This window comes from Eretmochelys imbricata, chromosome 1, assembly GCF_965152235.1.
Source record: "Eretmochelys imbricata isolate rEreImb1 chromosome 1, rEreImb1.hap1, whole genome shotgun sequence".
Taxonomy (NCBI): Eukaryota; Metazoa; Chordata; order Testudines; family Cheloniidae; genus Eretmochelys; species Eretmochelys imbricata.
Window position 1 is genome coordinate 113,762,655 of NC_135572.1, and position 20,469 is coordinate 113,783,123.

The window sequence follows — 20,469 nt, forward strand, 5'->3', positions numbered from 1 at the left end:
CATCTCCAACATTTGAGGATATTTTTCTTCATATCTGTTCAATATGGGCCAGATTTTGCCACTCTCAGTCATAGTGAGTAATTTCTTACTTCACAATTGTCCCCATTGAAACCAACAGGAGAGTTAGCAAATTAAGGTCCTACACAATGTCAGTAAAGTTGTGCAATAGGGTATTTACCACACACAGGTTGCAAAAGAGTAATATGGGCCTCAGAGACCAATTAATCAGACTGGGTGCATCTGGAGGGTGAGCCAGGACCAATTAGAAATAAAGCCCAGCTTGGGGGATAGCAGGGTTTTGTCTCCCTAAAGGGCCAGGTGATCCCTACTGAGGAGAACGCAGAGGAGAGAAGCTGGGAAAAAACAGTTACCTACCTTTCGTAACTGTTGTTCTTTGAGATGTTTTGCTCATATCCATTTACCTTAGTGGTATCTGTAGGCCTGGCTCTGGCACTCTCTGGAGCCCCGCATCATGTGCCGCTCGCCCTGCGCCCTCTCATTTCCTTCTTGCTGTCAACTCTGATGGTGGAAATGGAGGGCGGGCCATGGAACGGACATGAGCAACAGATCTCGAAGAACAACAGATACGAAAGGTAGGTAATCATTTTTTCTTCTCTGAGTACTTGCTCATGTCCGATTCTATGTTAGGTGACTCACAAGCAGTATCCCTGGAGGTGGGCTCAGAGCCCACGGACGTGCAGCTTGCAATACTGCTCTGCCGAAGCTGGTGTCGTCCTGGGCCTGCTGGGTGATTATGTAATGGGACATGAAGGTGTGGACAGATGACCAGGTAGCAGCTCTACAGATGTCTTGAATTGGCACCTGGGCCAGGAAGGCTGCTGATGAGGCCTGCACTCTGGCGGAACGGCCGTTACAATCACTGGCGGAGACACCTTTGCCTGTTCATAACAAAACTTGATGCAGGTGGTTATCCATGAAGAGATTCTCTGCGAAGAAACCAGCAGACCTTTCATCCTGTGACTGCAACAAAGAGCTGTGTTGACTTGCGGAAGGGTCTGGTCCTCTCAATGTAGAAGGCTAAGCCCTGTCTGACATCCAGGGTATGTAATCTGCATTCCTTGCCGGATTTATGAGGCTTGGGAAAGAACAATGGAAGTAATATGTGACACCACCTTTGGCAAGAAGGCAGGGTGAGGTCACAGTTGGAGCTTATTCTTGTAGAACACTGCGTAGGGTGATTCTGATGTAAGTGCTCCAATTTCAGAGACTCTTCTAGCCGAAGTAATTGCAACCAGGAAGGTGACCTTCCACAATAGGAGCAGCAGCGAACACGAAGCTAACGGCTCAAAGGGGGGCCCCTTAAGCCTTGACAGCACCAGGTTCAGGTGCCAAGGCAGGATAGGGTCATGAACTTGAGGATAAAGTTGCTCCAGGTCTTTCAAAAATCTTTTTCATATCATGGGAAAAGACAGATCTGCCCTGAACCAGAGGATGGAAAGCTGAATGGACTGGCAAGTGAACTTTGATAGATGAGAGTGATAGACCTTGGTGTTTGAGATGCAGCAGGTAGTCTAGGATGGATTGCAGTGAGGTCTGGTCAGGAGACAGATTTTGGTCCATGATCCGGCATGAAAAGTGTTTCCATTTGGCCAGGTAGGTCGCCCTGGTGGAGGGCTTTCTGCTACCCATCAGGACCTGCTGGACTTGTGTCGAGCAGGCTTGCTCCTCCGCATTCAAACATGTGGCAGCCACACTGTCAGGTTTGGGTGCAGCAGACGTTCGTGTTTCTGAGACAGTGAGTCTGCCCATCGTGGGAGGTCTAGCGACGCTGCTATCGAGAGCTGAAACAGTGTGCCAAACCAGCGTTGGTGCAGTCGTGCTGGAGCTACCAGGATAACCTTCACCCTGTCCCTCTTGATCTTCAGGAATACTCTGTGAATCAGTGGTATTGGCGGGGAAGGCATACAGTAGCATCCCCAGCCATGGGAATAAGAAGGTGTTGGACAGGGAACCTCTGTCAAGCCTGTGGATTGAGCAGAACCTGTGGCACTTCCTGTTCTGTCTGGATGCAAACAGGTCCACCTGGGGAGTCCCCCCCAGTGGGAGATCGCGCTGGCCACCTCTGGGTGGAGTAACCACTGGTGCCGAGATGAGAAGAACCTGCTGACATGTTCCTGGCACCCGGGAGATGTGAAGCCACAAGATGAATGGCATGCCATACGCAGAAGTCCCATAGCCAGAGAGCTTCTGGGAAAAGGGCCAATGAGAGGGCTCTGCCTTGCTTGTTGATGTAGAAAATCGCGGCGGTATTGTCCATCGGGATTTTGACAACTCTGCCCTTCAGGTAAGGAAGGAACACTAGGCAGGCTAAGCGTATTGCCCTGAGCTCCCTGACATTTATATAGAGGGGGAGCTCCTTCTCCGATCAGATCCCTTGCATGCTGATGTCATCGAGGTGGGTTCCCCAGCCCAGGTACAACGCATCAGAGACCAGCGTCACCAGTGGAGATGGGGTGACAAAGGGAATCCCTTCCAACACTGACTGAGGGTCTGTCCACCACTCCAGGGATGGCAGAACATGTGGCAGAACTGTGATGACTAGGTCCAGGTCGTGCCAGCTGGGAGCATAGACTGATGCTAGCCACAACTGATGCTACAGGGATCTGAGACATGGCCACACGTGCCAGACCACATAAGTACATGCTGCCATGTGGCCCAACAGCCTGAGGCAGACCTGGGTGGTTGTGAGAGAGTGTGCTCTTATGTGGGTAATAAGCTCCGACATGGCCTGGAACCATGACTCTGGTAGGAAGGCTCTGGCCTGGGTGGGGTCGAGCACTGCTCCTATTCACTGAACTGGGTCCAGGGTTGACTTCTGCTTGTTTATAAGCAGACCCAGGGCCTGAGAGGCGGTCCACAGTTTGCCGCTGCACTGAACCTGGGCTTGTGACTGGCCTCTGACTAGCTAGTTGTCGAGGTACAGGTATATCTGAATGCCCCGGTGCCAGAGGTAAGATGCCACTACTGCCATACATTTCGTGAACACTCATGGTGCAGCAGAAAGGCTGATTTAGTTCAGGATTGGTCCTGCTTTGAGCAGGGGGTTGAACTAGATGACCTCCTGAGGTCCCTTCCAACCCTGATATTCTGTGATTCTATGATTGAAGGGTAGTATTGTGAACTGGTAATGGCGTTGACCCACTATGAAGTGTAAGAACCTCCTGTGTCCATAGAAAATGGAGCTATGGAAGTAAGTGTCCTTTTAGTCCAGGGTGGCAAACCAGTCTCCCACACCCAGAGCGGGAATAATGGAGGCCAGGGAGACCATGAGGAACCCCAACTTCTTCAGATACTTGTTGAGGTGATGAAGGTCTAGGATAGGCCAGAGGCCCCCGTTGGCCTTCGGCATTAGGAAGTATTGGGAATAGAATCCCTTTCCCCTCTCGTCTTGAGGAACTTCCTTGATGGCTCCTACCCAAAGGAGGGTTTCCACCTCCTGTGTGAGAAACTGCTGGTGAGAAGGGTTCCTGAAGAGGGACGGGGAAGGGGAGTGGAAGGGAGGGGAGGAGGAAAACTGCAGGGTACAGCCAAATGTTATGGTGCTGAGCACCCAGCGGTCCAAGGTAATTCAGGCCCACGCAGAAAGGAACAAGGATAAATGGTCCAGGAAGAGCGGGGGAGCTGAATCTGAACAGGTCCGGTGTGTTGCCCTTGGTGGCACCCTCAAAATGATTGCCGTTGACCACCCTGTTGGTGAGCAGGGCCTGACTGAGGGGCCAAGGAAGACTGGGTCAAGTGGTGACACTTAAACCCTCTGCCTTTCCTCCTGTAGGGGCTCTGCCGGGAAGGACATGAGCACCTGGGTGGCTGCTGGTGCAGATGCTGCAGTTTCTGCATAAGACCATGTGGAGCAGGTCAGCTCTGAAGTAACCCCGTGTAGCTTATCTACTCTAAAGCAACTTGAGCTTTATGTCACCAGCTCTAAGAATAGACACACCAACAGTCTTCTCACAGTGTAGTAATTCATTAGCTCCAAATGTTAGCCCTTCAAACACTATAAATACAGTGACTGGCTCTCAGGAGAGACAACAGAATAAAGTGGATTTGGAGTTTCTAGGCCATGCTCTTGACTTGTGAGGTGGCTAAATGAATTAATGAATAAAAAATCCACATGTAATGAAAATTTTCTGGAAGTGCATGACAATGATTTTGCCTGTTGCTGTATCACACCATCTCAGTGATGCAAATTTTTCTCTAAAACATTCTCCTCTGATAGAGGCCCCCATGCACTGCACCCACATTTTAGCAAGCAGAGAGAGAGTGCATCCTAAGCAATGGGATTTCAGAATTTTCTTTTACAATGTGTGCCACTATGATGGCACGAACTGCACTCATGCAGAGGCTCTTACTAGGACATTAACTGTATTATCAAAGCTCCTTGGAACCCCAGTCCTGGACCCAGACCCCATTGTGGTAGGTGCTGTACAAAGAGAACAAAAAGGCTGCCCTTGCCCCCAGGAGTTCACCATCTAACTATACAAGAAGAGACAATGGATGGATACAGACAGGCCAATGCAGGACTGCAAGGAAACAACGACAAAATACACATCAGCATTATAGGCAGTAGTCTCTGCCCATCTACAGTCTAAATGTTGTTAAGTTTATTGCGGGCATCACAGAAGAGCAGGCTGTTAAGAAGGGATTTAAAGGAGGATAATGAAATGTCTTTGCACATGTTTATTGGGAGCTCATCACTAACATGAGGGGCCGCGTGGGAGAAAGCACGAAAGGAGCCTGTTTGAAAATTTAACAAGTGCGTGACGGAGACTGGCACCACGGGCCAGCTGGAGATGGGAGTCAACACCTTGATAGTGAATAAGAGATAATAGGTAGGGTGGGGATAGGTCAGCAAGGGCCTGGAAAATGAAGAAAGCAGCTTATGTTTGATATGATAGAAAGGGACGAGCCTGTGGAAGGATTCAAAGAGAGGGGTCAAAGCAATGGGCTAGGAAAACTACTGTTGCAGCAGCATTCTGAATGGATACGACTCGGGCAGGACTGCATTTGTCAAGGCCAGAGAAAATGATGTTACTGTAATCAAGATGTGAGATGATGAGAGCCTGGATGAGAATTTTAGCTGTGTGGCCGGGTAGAGACAGACCGGAGGATCTGTGAAGCCCAAAGGTGTTATCTCTACTACCTGAGCGAAAGCAGAACTTCTACCTCTGTATGGGCCAGCAACAAAAGGGCAATAGTCACACGCCTAACCATTCCATCTCAGTGCACAGAAACAACAGGCAAGGGGCATATGGATCAGATAGGGCTGACAACTTTCTACTCACACAAAACCGAACACCCTTGCTGCACCCATCCTCTGAGGACCCGCCCCTGCCACACCCCTTCTCAGAGGCCCCACCCCCTCTCACTCCATCCCCCCTCCCTCTGTCGCTCGCTCACCCCACCCTCACTCACTTGCTCATTTTCACTGGGCTGAGGCAGTGGGTTGGGATGCAGGAAGGGGTGCAGTCTTTGGGGGGGGCAGGTATGAGGGGTTAGGATGCAGGACCGGGGTTCTGGGCTGGGGGATGGAGCAGAGGGGTTCAGGGTGTGGGAGGGGGCTCTAGGCTGGGGTAGGCGGTTGGAGTGTGGGGGGTGTGAGGGCTCCGCCTGGGGGTGCAGACTCTGGGTGGGGCTGGGGATGAGGGATTTCAGGTGCAGAAAGGTGCTCTGGGCTGGGATGGAGGGGTTCAGAGGGTGAGGCATGCAGGCCCTGGGTGGTGCTTACCTCAAGCAACTCCCAGAAGCAGCGGCATGTCCCCCCTCCGGCTCCTGTGTGGAGATGTGGCCAGGTGGCTCAGTGCGCTGTCCCGTCCACAGGTGTCACCCTGCAGCTCCCTTTGGCTGCGGTTCCTGGCCAATTGGGAGCTGAAGAGTCGGCGCTTGGGGCAGGGGCAGTGTGCTGAGCCCCCTGACTGCCCCTACACCTAGGAGCTGGAGTGGGGACATGCCACTGCTTCTGGGAGCTGCGCAGAGCCACCGCAGGGAGGGAGCCTCTCGTAGCCCCGCTGCGCTGCTTACCGAACTTTTAACGGCCTGGTCAGCAGTGCTGACTGGAACCGCCAGGGTCCCTTTTTGACCGGGCGTTCTGGTCAAAAACCGGACACCTGGCAACCCTAGTACCAGACACCATTCTAGACACAGAAAGCGAGTCCTATCCCTAGAGTGCAGCAGTACTACCTTTTGCCCTAACCTTTGCTTCTACAATTCTTTTTTTAAATCCCTCCTTCCTCCAGAGCCTGGCTATTGCCATGCGGGATCCCTAGATGCATAGGCACTGACTTTTATTTTTCCCCGGGGAGTGCTCCACCCCAGCTTTGCCCCTTCCCTCAAGGCCCCACCCTCACTCCGCTTCTTCCCATCTCTGCTCCAACCCCTCCCCCAAGGCTCCTGCCCACCACTCGCTGCTCTCCACCCTCCCCCAAGCGCCTCCCCCAGTCACCAAACAACTGATTGGTAGCACGGCCGAACAGCTCTGGCTAATGGGTGCTGAGCATCCACTATTTTTTTTCCATGGGTGCTTGAGCCCTGGAGCACCCCCGGAGTTGGCTCCTATGCCTAGATGACACAGAAAGAGACAGCACGCCAGGGGCAGCTGGAGCATGTAGCTCAGCTATGTAAGAGAAGCTCCTCAGCAGGTGTGGAGCAGGAGAACACAGCATCATGGGCTCCTAGAAGCATCCTGCACCTTTCCCTGCCCAAGACTCCCCACTAATCCAGACCTTTGGGGAAAGGACTACACACATGCCACACACATATCCCGCATTAGTCGACCACAGTGTTTCCCTCCCATGACAAACAGACGAGGGGTGGGTTGAGGACAAGTAACTGCCCCAAAATCCCAGACAGACTGGGTGAATGAACAGAACAGACAGCAGTGCCGCTGCTCCTCCCCTCAGAGAGCAGACACTCAGGCCCACCTACTGAGTTAGGCATCCCGCCCCCAAATATGTATTCTGTTGCTGTGGTGTCAGAGATTGGAGAAGGGGTAGCACAGAATGTGCCCCAGCTGGAAACAGGCTGCCTTGGCTCAAATCTCACTCACTTTCCCCTCTGCTGGCAGGCAAGGTTTACACTGTGGGAGCTACTCCTTGCCTTGCAGGGACAGCTCTCCTTGTGAGAAAGGATAAAATAACTCAGGAGTTTAGGCTGCCCAGCATGCTCTTTCCCAAGCCAGAGCAAAATCCACCACAATGTCTGACCTGTGATGTCACACACATGCCTTTCCAGATTTGTCCCAAACCTCCGGAACTATTCTATTATAAATGAAAATCATTCTCATGACATTTCCTGTTGAAGCAGTTCAGTTCTGTCAACATGGGACAAAGTCAGATTTATAACAGGAAACCTCTGCAACTTTGCTTACATTGAGGCTTATGTCATTAATCTTGTTTATACAGTGCTTAGCATCCTTGCAACACAAATTAATACATTAAAATAAATAATAAATTGAGGGACGACAGTAAGGGAGGAGGTGGCTTACCACTTAATTCTGGGTTCCCTGCCTCATTATTTAAATCTAATCTGTTGCACAGAACATGAGGCTTTGACAGCGCCTTCTAGATATTTTCACAAGAGCAAATGGTGGCACAGGATATACAACTGACATTGGGTTAATCCAGTTGTCAAGGGATTTAAAAAGCAAATAAAAACCATGAATTTGGATGAGAATCCTTTTATTAGACAGACTAAAAATAAAATGGGTGAATTTTCAAGAATCCCTTGCTCACTGACAGGCAAACTGGAGGAAAGTGAAATTCCCGAATAGGTACCAACCTTTTCTTTTTGTTAATTTGTTAGATCTAGTCCTTCTCTTGTCTTGCTAACTTCAACACCAATACCTAAAAATATACTTTGAGTTGAGGCTTGTTTAAAGCAACATTTATGGTGCAATTAATTAGTTTTTTAGCCTGAAAAAACAAAACAACAACTTCACCAAAATCGTTTTTTGTTTGAAAATAGCTTTCAGCACAGGTCTGTACTCTTGGGCCTTCTTGCCTCTTGTGCATTGCACAGAGAGTGCTCTAAAGTTCTAGAAACTTCTATTATCTGAAGCAACTGGGGGGAAGCAGTTCCTGCGCTTCACCAGAGCATTCAGCCTTTGCTCCTTGTTTGATAAAAGGCATAAGCCTAGCCAACCTATCGTAACTCTTGGTGGGTGGCAGGATGTGAATCTATGCAGCATGCTAGCTTCTGAGGACCACCGTTTTATAGGTAAGTAATTCACTTTTTTATAGGTAAGTAATTAACTTTGCTAAATTTTGCTATATTGATTTCCACTCTTGGAGTTTATAGAGCTAGAGAAATACCTGGGCACAAAAAGGCAAGTTCAATAAGTGAAACTAATTAAGATACACAATTTACAGCAACAACAGTAATAAAAGAAAAATAGCAAAATGTCTATGTAAAAAATAAAAATCTTGTAGGTTTTTATTTTTAATTGAGTACTATGCAAATTAAATATTTGTTGCTCTTGATGCAGATTTCTTCAGGCACTGGTTCAAAATGGACAATTGTGAGATATTTAAAAATAAATGCACACTCTTGAACTGCTGGAACAATCTTCAGAACCTGGCTGTCAGAGGTGATCAATGGCTAAGACAGAGGCCCCCTACAATGTAACTCCTCTAGATAGAGACCAGAATAATGATTACATGCTCTAGATCTACTTCAAACCCCCATGGAGTTGGGTACATTGCTGAATGGAAAATGGCACATAGAAATATATCTTAGGATCCCAAAGCCTATCACCCCAAAACCTGTGAAGTTGCTGAAAAGACTGAAGTGTTTCAAAACCTATTTTAATGGCAAAAGCTAACAGTAAATAAAATACTTTTAGGGGTCCCTTCAGTAAGTACAAAACCAAAGGGTTAGATGTTTGGCCTCAGGTATTTTTTTCACTCCAAATATTGTAGGAGTATATGAACCTCAATTTTCTCTTAAGAAATTCCCTCAGCCACCATGGCAGGCCTCTGAGCTGATGCTGCCCCTCTCACTGGAATCCAGAGATCAGAAGCCGGGTGATTTCTCTGAATACTGATTCCAGATGAAGAAATTTTCACTGGTCTATCGCCACATTCCCTGTAAAACTATAAATTCACTAGCCATGACTCGAGGAAGGAATTTAGTAGACAAAATGGATGTACTGTACCCAAGTCTGCCTAGACTTCCTGTACATTAGCATGTGATCTAAGCAGTGCTAATGCTTTATTAGTGACAGCTAATATAATATGGAATTGCAATATACAGCAATTGGAAAGGAGATTAACTATGGCAGTTTGTTTTCCCTTATAGTCACATTAGTTTCAGATGTAAACTTTTTTAATAAGTGTTATGACTTTTTATTTTGCTTGTAGGCATTGGTGGAAACTTACAATACCACAAACTGTACTAACACATTAAGTTTCTGACATTAAGGTGGGGGGGATTCTTTTGTGGAATGGCCATTGTGCTGAGTGAATGTGATCTCGTTTGCTCTTTACATAACATTTATATAATATGAAGGAACGACAGGCACAGTGGGGCTCATATTACTGTATTTACTAAGCACATATAACACGCAAGCCCCACACATACACATGTTGAGGCTTTGGAAGGATTCTGACTCAAAAGACAGTGAAAGCCACTAGAGGGCTCAAAAACTACTTAAAGGGATATTACCCAATTCCTAATGTTACAGTGGGTTTGGCTGCTCTGTTATGGACTGTGTTTATAATAGACTTCTAGGGTGCCAAGAGTCTGTAATATGTGTCTTTTTATTTTGATTTGCACAGTAAATAAAATAAAGAGAAGAGATCAGTTACAAGTACATGGTTCTTAATGCAGATCATCATTCTTAACTGAGGTTGTTATGCGTCATTCCTAGAGGTGAGGGAATAATGTTTCAGTTGTACTGGTCTCAGCTGTAGTGGTACAGTGAGTTTTTTTAGCAACATTTTAAAAATAAAACAAAAACTTGGCACCCAGCATGTACATTATATAAAACAAAGACAGACAGAAAATGGACAAAAACCATGAAGACAATGCACAGTTAAGATGGAAATGTTCTATGAACCTGCAATAATCAGGCAAAACAAGGCACCAATCTGATTTCTTCCTACTGCATCCCACTGTACTTGGATTTTTAGTCTGTTTCTCCTTTGATTGCAAATATTCCAGTTTTTGATGATTGGCACCTTTGTGCTAATGTTATTTAACTGATTTATTTTTGTATGAGAGTCATTATTAAAAGAACCTGTTACCTTAAATCAAAGGGTTTTTATCCTTGCATTGTTTCATACTCTGAGGAGACAAGCAGGAGTACTGATTCCCACCAAAACCCTTCTTGTAGTCAGCAATGCATCTTCAGTATGTTTTGCTGTGCCTTTCGTTCACATTAACTATTCCGTCACAATGCACCTGCATGGTAACCTGTTTTTCAGAAGTATGCTGATGGAATATTCCATAGAATGAGAACAAAGAAAATCTATTCGACCTAAAAGAAAAACGAGCAATGTAGCTGGACAAAAGTAAAGTAAAAATCTTACACAAGAAATGAGAAGGAAAAGGCAAAATTCACTTCAGGTATAAAAGGATGTAACTCCCGTAAGTCAATGAAGTTGCACTTACTTACACCAGGGCTGAATTGGTTTTATGGATTTTAATAAAGGCAGTTTTTCTGAATGGGCACATTTTCTACCTTTCAAAAACTTTACTTTTTATTAACATTAAACAACATTAGCAAGGCTTGGCTGAAGCATTTTATCCATTTGGATGCTCTCTGCAGAGAGATTGCTTTCCTTGGACTTTCCTTCAAAGGCCATAAGCAAAAAGGGTGCTTCCCAGAAAGGTTTGTTCTTAGGGCATCTTGAAGTCATTAATTAAAGCTCTTTTTACATCTAGCATGTTACAAGGCTTTGGGGAAAAGAATAAAAGAGAGATGGTTAGCTAAGGTGAAATTCAGGTTCCACTACCTTAGATAGAAACTCAAAGGATGGAGATGCATTGTTGCTTTTTAAGAAGCCAAGAGATTGTGGCTTCTTATCTACTGTTGTTGTGTCTCAATTCTCTTACTCTCCTCTTTGATGGAGCAGAAATTGCTGTCATGCAGACCACATATCTGAAGGGTCAAAAAATCAAGGACAAATTGATGTTTAGGGCCCTAACTTGTCATCCCTGTGATACAGGTGGAGAGGGGAACAAAACAGATGGGAAGGAGAGATTAAATGCAGTACAGAAATGTAATGGAATTCATTTTTTGTGGAAAAGGCCAAAATACTTATCACACCTAAAAATACACACACATTTTCTGAATATTAAGTTCTTATGCATGTAATTGCTATGGCTGTCATTTTGTACAGAGATACTGAACAGTTTGGAAATGGGACTGGTGGTGGTCTACTCAGTTGAATCACAAAAACATAGAAATGTTGGACTGAAAGGTGTCATATGGAAGACAAGATGGTCCACAAGGAAGTCTCATTATTAGGATGTGGTCCATCTCAGGAAAATGTTTCCGAACCCCTGATTTAAAGCATTCACATGCTAGTCTATGAGAAAAGATTTTGTTCTTGTATGAAGAGCTAAGTGGTTCTTTGGATCTGCCATGACTGGATGCTAAGTACTAAAAGTAACTGAACACAGCTTTTTATTTATTTATTTTTAATAGAAAAAAAATATATTCTACAAATAAACTAACTACAGGGATTTCGGTAAAGTAACTTGGTGTGCAGTCTAAGACAAAGGCTGGCACAAAGACAGGAACCATGGGATGCTTGCAGAGCAGTGTTTTATGACCATGGTTGGAACATTGGCTAATGTGTACGTGCAGCTCTGAATAGGTTAAACTGCTTTACAATGGTTAAAGATCAAGAAGCACATCACAAGACAATTGAAAGTGGGTCTCTGCAAAGGTAATTTCATAAGGAAAAATCGTTTTCTCAAACAAATGTTATATTTAATGAATGTGCTGTCTGATTATTTGGGTACATTTTCTTCAATTTATTCTTCTGATCCAAGCTTCTTTCAGACATTTACTCACAAGATATTTTTTCTCTGGGTTGTGTGTTCGCAGCGTACTCTGGACCTATATTGTGGAGCTCTGACTACCCTCAACTCTCCAAATGTTAGCCCCCCTTTCTATTATCCTTTTGACTACAAATAATTGGACAAGATACCAGTTACTCTAGACTCTGCTTTGCTTCGATACCTTAAGGAATTAATTTTAAAGATTCCTTATATTGTTTAATCGCAGCATTTAGTGCCCCTAATGCAATAAAACACATTGCAATAATGGGCTCACATGTTATCAATTGCAATTTGCTGATTTGCAATACGGTATAGCTATGTTACAGTTATTGCAATAAGGACCATAATTATACAGCTCAATCACTGATTCATGAGCTTCTTTTATCAGAGACACTGCATCTTTGGTGTTCAAAATCTAGCATTGTTACTGCAGTCAGAATTTTTGCTTAACAACTCTCGCTTTGAGTGTTTACTTCTTGAGTATGCTGGTGGGATCGGCCCTTCCAATTACTGGGTGTCCCTACTGTCTCAATTTCTCATTACTACAGGTTTAAATCTATCAGGACATGCTGTGTTCTTCCGTCTCCTCAATCTTACACATGCCAGCACAGCTCTAACACCCTTGTGCCAATATAACAAACAAAGAGACAGTATTGTGAAGCCACAATGCTTCAAGGAGAAGGAGCTCCTCTTTGTAATCCCCCGTTCAACTACCTGAAGGGGGGTTCCAAAGAGGATGGATCTAGACTGTTCTCAGTGGTACCAGATGACAGAACAAGGACTAATGATCTCAAGTTGCAGTGGGGAGGTTTAGGTTGGATGTTAGGAAAAACTTTCACTAGGAGGGTGGTGAAGCACTGGAATGGGTTACCTAGGGAGGTGGTGGAATCTCCTTCCTTAGAGGTTTTCAAGGTCAGGCTTGACAAAGCCCTGGCTGGGATGATTTTGTTGGGGATTGGTCCTGCTTTGAGCAGGGGGGTTGGACTAGATGATCTCCTGAGGTCCCTTCCAACCCTGATATTCTATGAGCTAATACACAGGTAGCAAGACTCAATGGCTGGGCAAAAGACTATTTTGCAGTCTGGTAATTTTTGAACTAGGAGACTTCAAATAGGATTATTGGTTAAATTTCAGGATTATTTGAATCTGGAATATCTATTTGGAACAATGGTAATATGAAAATGAAAATAAAAAACTCAATAACTATTTTGAGCATCAGGTAGCGGAAACAATTTCAAAACCCATAATTTATGGCATTGAGGGCCTAGCTCTTGAGAAACGGTACATTGCTTACAATATGCATGACATTGCGAAATTGTTTACTCAAACTCAAGCAAAACTTTATAAATTAATCACAACAAATAATAAAAAGTTAAGGAAGAAATTTGTACTGCTTATGGGAGTTGTGTTAACTACTATAACCAACTTATTTGGGAACACTGAAAAGGAAAATTGCCTGAATTTATTAAAGATGAATGGTTAGCTAACTGATATTGCCCTCAGTATATAACAAAAACTATGGCTAACTGGCACTATGTTGACTCAAACAAATTCCTTTTTAGTATCATTCATGCTTTGGGATTAGTGTCACCGCATCCTTGGAGGCACATCATTCAAAACAATCTTGCTTCATGTCTAGATCCATATACATTTCTTTTATGGTATCACTACCAGTATTTCCTCAAACAGTATTTGACAAATTGGTTACTGTCCATTCAGCAGGTTATCTGGAAGTCAGCACCTACGTGAAACTGGATCTATGTCAACTACTGGTGTATCATGCAGCAATGCAAACCTGAAGAGCATCAACCACGGTTTGTTGTGCCAGCGATGTTTTTGACATTGCAATCCAATGTGTGGCCACAATGGTTCAGGCCAATACAATGGAACAGAGAACTAGCTGCTCCTGTCTAGTGAAGCCTACCAGATGGCGACAACCAGCAGTAAGGGTAACCTTTAATACAGATGGACAATACTGTATGGTAATTAATTACATAAAATTTATACACGGAGACCTCACTTGTATCGTCACTACTCCAAACTTCTGTTTTCCTCAGGTAAGCAGCACAGTGGGACACTATAATGTCTATCCCAGTTTTCAGAATAAGTCATTTATCCTAAGGTAGCCCCAATATCAGGATGAGGTTGAAACTTATCTACCAGTTTTTAATGTGCATATGAATCCACTTACTTTAAATTGAAAAGCATCACTAGATTAACCCCCCCCGCACATTACTCAAATTAGCAATGACATGTGCAAGGCAAAACAAGCTTTGAATGACCTTATCCATTATGGAAATCTTGAAATACTGATTTCCCACACTTGAATAGAAGTTGCCTTTAAAGCTTGTGTTTTACAAGGTGTATACAGTTATATAAGCTAGATAGGCCTTGTCAAGGTTCCTTTCCCACTCTGAACTCTAGGATACAGATGTGGGGACCTGCCTGAAAACCTCCTAAGCTTATTTTTACCAGCTTAGGTTAAAACTTCCCCAAGGTACAAATTATTTTCCTTTTTCCCTTGGACTTTATTGCTGCCACCACCAAGCGTCTAACAGATATATAACTGGGAAAGAGCCCGCTTGCAAACGTCCCCCCCCCCCCACATCCTCCCCAAACCCTACACCCCCTTTCCTGGGGAAGGCTTGATAAAAATCCTCACCAATTTGCATAGGTGAACACAGACCCAAACCCTTGGATCTTAAGAACAATGAAAAAGCAATCAGGTTCTTAAAAGAAGAATTTTAATAGAAGAAAGTAAAAGAATCATCTCTGTAAAATCAGGATGGTAAATACCTTACAGGGTAATTAGATTCAAAACAGAGAATCCCTCTAGGCAAAACCTTAAGACACAAAAACAGGAATATACATTCCATTCAGCACAGCTTATTTTCTCAGCCATTTAAACAAACGGAATCTAACGCATATATAGCTAGATTACTTACTGAGTTCTAAGACTCCATTCCTTTCTGTTCCTGGCAAAAGCATCACCCAGACAGAGAGAGCCTTTGTTTCTTCCCCCCTCCAGCTTTGAAAGTATCTTGTCTCCTCATTGGTCATTTTGGTCAGGTGCCAGCGAGGTTATCCTAGCTTCTTAACCCTTTACAGGTAAAAGGGTTTTTAAAAGGTGTTTACCCTTCCCTTTATATTTATGACAGGCCTATATCTTTGATATAATCCTGTTCTCTTATATTAAGTACCCCATAATGCCTTGCATTAGCTGAAGTAAGCTTTGGCATAAGCAGATAGGAAACTTGTCAAAATCAAGATACATTCGTTCTATGTCTTAGTACAAGCTAGGGAAATACCTTCATGGACCAGTACCTGAAATGCTAGTATCCAAAACAAAGGTAAGGAAGGAACAGAACAACAAGTTAGGAACTGGGACAAACTGAGGGGTTGGATTTGAGTGATGTGTAAAGGATGTATGACTTTCGAAATCATCATATAATTATAATACCAGATGAAATGTGTAACTCTGGCAGCATACCTTCTGTGTAATGTGACTTGTAACCCTGCTGCATGAGACTGCTTCCCACAGACTGGTATTGTACTGAAAACTTTTCCTGTACTATATTATTATTGGCTTAGAACAATAAATCTGACTATGTGGGTTATTTGGTCTCGAGTATATTTCATAATGAACCAGTGTGGTCAAGCAATGGACTAGATCATTTATCAACAAAATAATATTTGAATCTGGAATCAGTCATACTTGTGAAACTCTGGTGGTGGCACAAGCTCTTTTCATACTCAAAACAAGATCTCCTCATGAGTAAAGTACCTCCAACTGCTACTTCCACTGGAATCAGTAGCTGCAGATATGGCACAACATGCTAATTTACTTATGTCATCACTGGAGGACCATTTCACTGAGGCCTTCTAAACCAGTGGTTCTCAAACTTTTGTACTGGTGACCCTTTTCACATAGCAAGCCTCTGAGTGCGACCCCCCCTTATAAATTAAAACTGCTTTTTTATATATTTTACACCATTATAAATGCTAGAGGCAAAGCGGGGTTTGGGGTGGAGGCTGACAGCTCGTGACCCCCCATGTAATAACCTCATGACCCGCTCAGGGGCCTTGACCCCCAGTTTGAGAACCCCTGTTCTAAACCAACACTGAGAGCACTCATGCCCATGTCATCCAGGTTTCTAATTGAGAGAGGCCTTCCCAGCTGCCTAGTCAGATTTATAAAAAACAACTGTTTCCCCTTGTGTCTGTAAATCTGGCTGCACCTCCCTGCTCAGAGACGACCAAGCATGGCCGTGCTGCTTGTGCACAGCAACACCTCCGGGGCCTGTCCACTGAGCTCCTCTGCTGGTGCCTGGCATTAGCTGCCACTTAAGAGCAGTATCTCCTTTTTTAGGCTGCTTCTCACACTCTTGGCCCCTCACTCATCTTTGAGCAGCTCAAGAGAACAAAGATTAGGGTAACAGATAATTGGAATCAAGAAAGGGGATGAGGGACAGGTAAGAGAAGGATGAGAGCTGGGCTAAGCCCATTGTACTAGTCAATTATAACAAACTGACTGGATCTTACGCATTGAGCAGAGAGAATCATTAGGCATTAGCTTCCATCAAGCAGCCAATTTTTCAACAGCTACTACACATCCTCATTTTAATATTATTGTTCTCATCAGGTGCGGAATGTGATTTTTATGCTTTGCTGAAAATTCATCATTGTTGGTGTTAATAATCAGACACAGCACTAGTTATCTTTGTTATGTCTCAAGTCATTAACTCAGAAATGTGGAGGACAACTAGTTTCTGGGGGACAACACATTAATGCTACACACAATGGGTCTGATTTTGAACCCAGTACGTAAAAGAAGAATAACTCCACTGAAGTCAATAGAGTTACACCAGTATAAGTCTGAGATCAGAATCAGGCCCATATATTAGTATGAAGCTACTGATGCTTATAAACCGTGCATGTTGCAGCAGAGCATACTACAGGCAAGTCACTCAAGTGTGTGATGCACAGAAGCTTGCGGCACCACACGATACCTTTGATCAGCTGTGGAGGAGGAAAACAGATGCAAACTGGTATTTTGAAATGAAAACTACTTAAGAAAAATGCTTGAGACAGTGCTAGAATCCTCCGAGGGAAACCTCAAGTACAACTGAAATATGGAACACATTTAACCAAAACATGGTTGCAGGTTGTATACAGGCAATACTAAGGGATAATGATGCCAAGCCAACATGCCAGTATGAAATATTTTCAAATTAAGAGCCAGACTGTTGCCAACCCCTGACCAATATATGCCCCTCCCCACTTGTGATACCCATGCAAAAGTTAGCATTGTCTGTAATCTTTGTGCTCCTGTAGGCACAATGACTGCTGGATAGCTCTGCTAACCACCCCAAAGGTGACTGGACTGGCTGGTTTTCCACAGGAGCACTGGGACCAGATCCTCACCTAGCAGAAATCACTGTAGTGCCATTGAAATCAACAGAGCTGTTCTGAATTACATCAGCTAAGGATCAGGCCTAGTGCATCCCCTGAGAGGGGAGCAAAGGGTCATGCTACCAGAGCTCCCACTGGAGCAGGGAACATCTGTAGTGTCGCCCGTGAAGGGCTATGCTTTCAAAACACAGCTGACCCTAACTTCAGTTGTTTCTATCTTGCTTTATTACAAACAGGGCTGCAAAAGGTGGCCGAGAATGTAAACAGGGAATGTCATGGAAAATGGAATGCAGAGAGATGTATAGCGCAGTTATCAGCGCCTTCTTCTTCTAAGCTGACTGCAAATCAGGCTGCATAGTAAACTTTGTATTGTGATTACCCTCTCCTATTTTCCATATGTATCACTGAGATTAAACTAAAGCCTCTTGACTGGAAGCCAGTGACAATTCACAGACGTACATCCTATCATCTGGGTTAAATTAAATTGACCAGGATAAGAGTAAATTCATTGGGTGGCTTATATCAAAACACCATAAACAGTTTCTCTTCTCAGCCATTCCAAAACTGTTTGTCCTCTTTTCAGGAACTCCAAGGTTATTCTGACCTGCTATGTGTTTAAACAAACAACAAAAACGAAAGAAAGCATGTACAAACAATTGTGAGCTTACCTCAACATAGAGAATAGGGAAAATTCCAATTTTATCTCCCAGCATTCCTTCTGCCCAGTTATCATCTACTCGTCTGATAACAGTCAAAATTTCATCCTACATTCAGAGAGATAAAACCACACACAATACAAAGTTAGATTTTATATGGAAAGAGGAAAATGCTTTATGATAACCCTAAATTCATTATCTAATTAATACATAAGATTTCTTCAGCCTGTAACTGCCTGCATGCTGTATAGTGATTGGCATGAAAAAGGTCAGCATTTGCCAGTAATCTATATTACAGTAGTACCTAGAAGACCCAACTAAGATAATTGTGCCAGGCACTGCACAAACCCAAAGGGTGTCTTTACACTACGAGCCGAAAGTGTACATTCCATCTTGAAGAGACATAACTGTGCTAACTCTGATCAACCTAGTGCACTTGTAAGTGAGTGTAGCAGTGACAGTGCAAGCAGGGGGAGAAGCTAGCTTCCGTGAGTCCAACCCTAGAATCTCGGATAGGTATGTACTAGAGGCAGCTCAATTTTTTGAGTGCCAACTCAATCAGAGCTAGCACAGGTATGTTTCCTTGAGCTGGGATCTACATCTCCAGCTTCAAGTGTAGACACACCCGTAGTGAGAGGCAGTCTTTGTTCCAAAGAGCTCACAGTCTAAACAGACAAGACAAAGGGTGGACAGAGGCACAGACATTAAGTGACTTGCCCAAGGGCATGCAGCAAGTCAGCAGCAGAACAAGGACTAGAACCCAGGTTTTCTGACTCTCAGTCCAATGCTGCACTTGCTGAATCATACTGCTCTCTTGTAGGCATAAAAACACTTTTACCCTATACTCTGAACAGGAAATAACTGTAGTAACAGTGTGGTTATCAACAGCGACTACTGTGTGTGGTTGAATCTATGTTTCATTGCCAAATGCTCATACTGGCCCAAATCTTCACAGGTGAAGACGGAGCACAGGGCACAACTCAGCTGGTCCAAGATGGAGGGTGTATAAATGTGGCTTAAAGCCTTATTTGCATACACATAATCCATTGTGGACCAGCTGTCCACCACACTGATCCTCCAAAATGTATGAAAACAGACTGCAGATTGTTCCCCAAGCCCCATGAGCCCCAAGGGGCTGATACAGCAGGTGTGGATCAACAGTTGTGACTATACCTCTGTAGCAGACCGTACCTGGTTCTCCTGGCTCCTGCCTATGCTAGGCTCAGATAAAGTCACTCAGAGATCCTCGGGTTCTGAAGCCACTGATGCGTTTATTTACAAGTTTGTGCTCCCACCACTTTCTCACCAGGCAGCGTGCACAGCTTTGGGTTCCTTGTGTCTAAACCCAGGAGGGAAGGACTTTCTTTCTTTCTTTCTTTCTTTCTTTCTTTCTTTCTTTCTTGCCTGCCTGCCCGCCCGCCCGCCCTGGCTCTCCTTCGTCCCACCCCCTTTCTGCCTTCTTCCCAGCCTCTGATGTAGCCCTGGGCTAATTGGGCTGGCAGCTGGCTCTCATTCCCCTATTAGGGAAGGTTCTGTCCAGCCAGCTCCACTTTATTCGCTTAAATGAGGCTGGCGTGGCAGGGGGCTGATTCTGCAGCCCTCCTGCTCAGCACCCTATCACACACCTTCCCCTTCTCCAACCGCCAGGTTCGCCCATCTGTGTCCTCTTCTCCCCCTTCTGGACAGGGTCCTCCAGGGGAGCCCTCCTCTATCTTTCCCATGATCCTCCGGGTCCTCCTAGAGGGGTTCTGCTATCCCCCATCTGCAGAAGCCACATTGCGTGGGGGTTGGGCAGCCCCATAACTCTGCCGCCACCAAGAGGTTCTCGCACCAGTTACACCCCCAGGTGTGTCCCCCTTCCCTTTCTGCTTTTGCCCCCGCCAGAGGTTCAGGGTCAATCACAGTGCCCCCCTGGACATCACATTCCTCAGACCTGTCAAGTGGGTCCTGAACCTGGTCTTCTGGGGGCCCCATGCAGGGAGTTCAGTCGGGCCTTTCGGCTCCATGACGGGCCCTGGGGTGCATATGTCCTCCTGCCTTTGTTCCTCTGTTCCTCCCCAGGCTTGCCCCTGTTGTCTAGGGTTATTGACCTGAAGGACCCTCTCCCGTTTTCTCTGAGGGTGTTCCCTCTTTTCCATTTTAGGTTTCCTCCCCCAACCTCCCTTTTCTCTTGGGGAGGGTTCCCAGTAGGTTCCCACCACCATGGGGTATGGCAGGCCCCCTACTACCCCTATCTACATCCAGTGGAACCGGCCCTGGACCTCCAGGGGCAGCTGGGCCATTGGGCACTGCCTCTTATCCCCCTGGATGCACTCCACACTCAGATTGACTCCAGGAATCACACTCGGGCTCTACTAGTCCCCTCCTTAAGGGGGGG

General features: G+C 45.0%; 1 protein-coding gene across 1 annotated transcript in view; it reads right to left on the bottom strand.

Moving 5' to 3' along the window:
• Positions 1–20,469, bottom strand: part of SH3RF3 (SH3 domain containing ring finger 3) — a 387,371-nt gene that overhangs the window by 91,055 nt on the left and 275,847 nt on the right. The window contains exon 3 of the mRNA XM_077807084.1: positions 18,105–18,200. Within this exon, the coding sequence (XP_077663210.1) occupies positions 18,105–18,200 (96 nt within the window). The remainder of the gene's footprint in view (positions 1–18,104; positions 18,201–20,469) is intronic.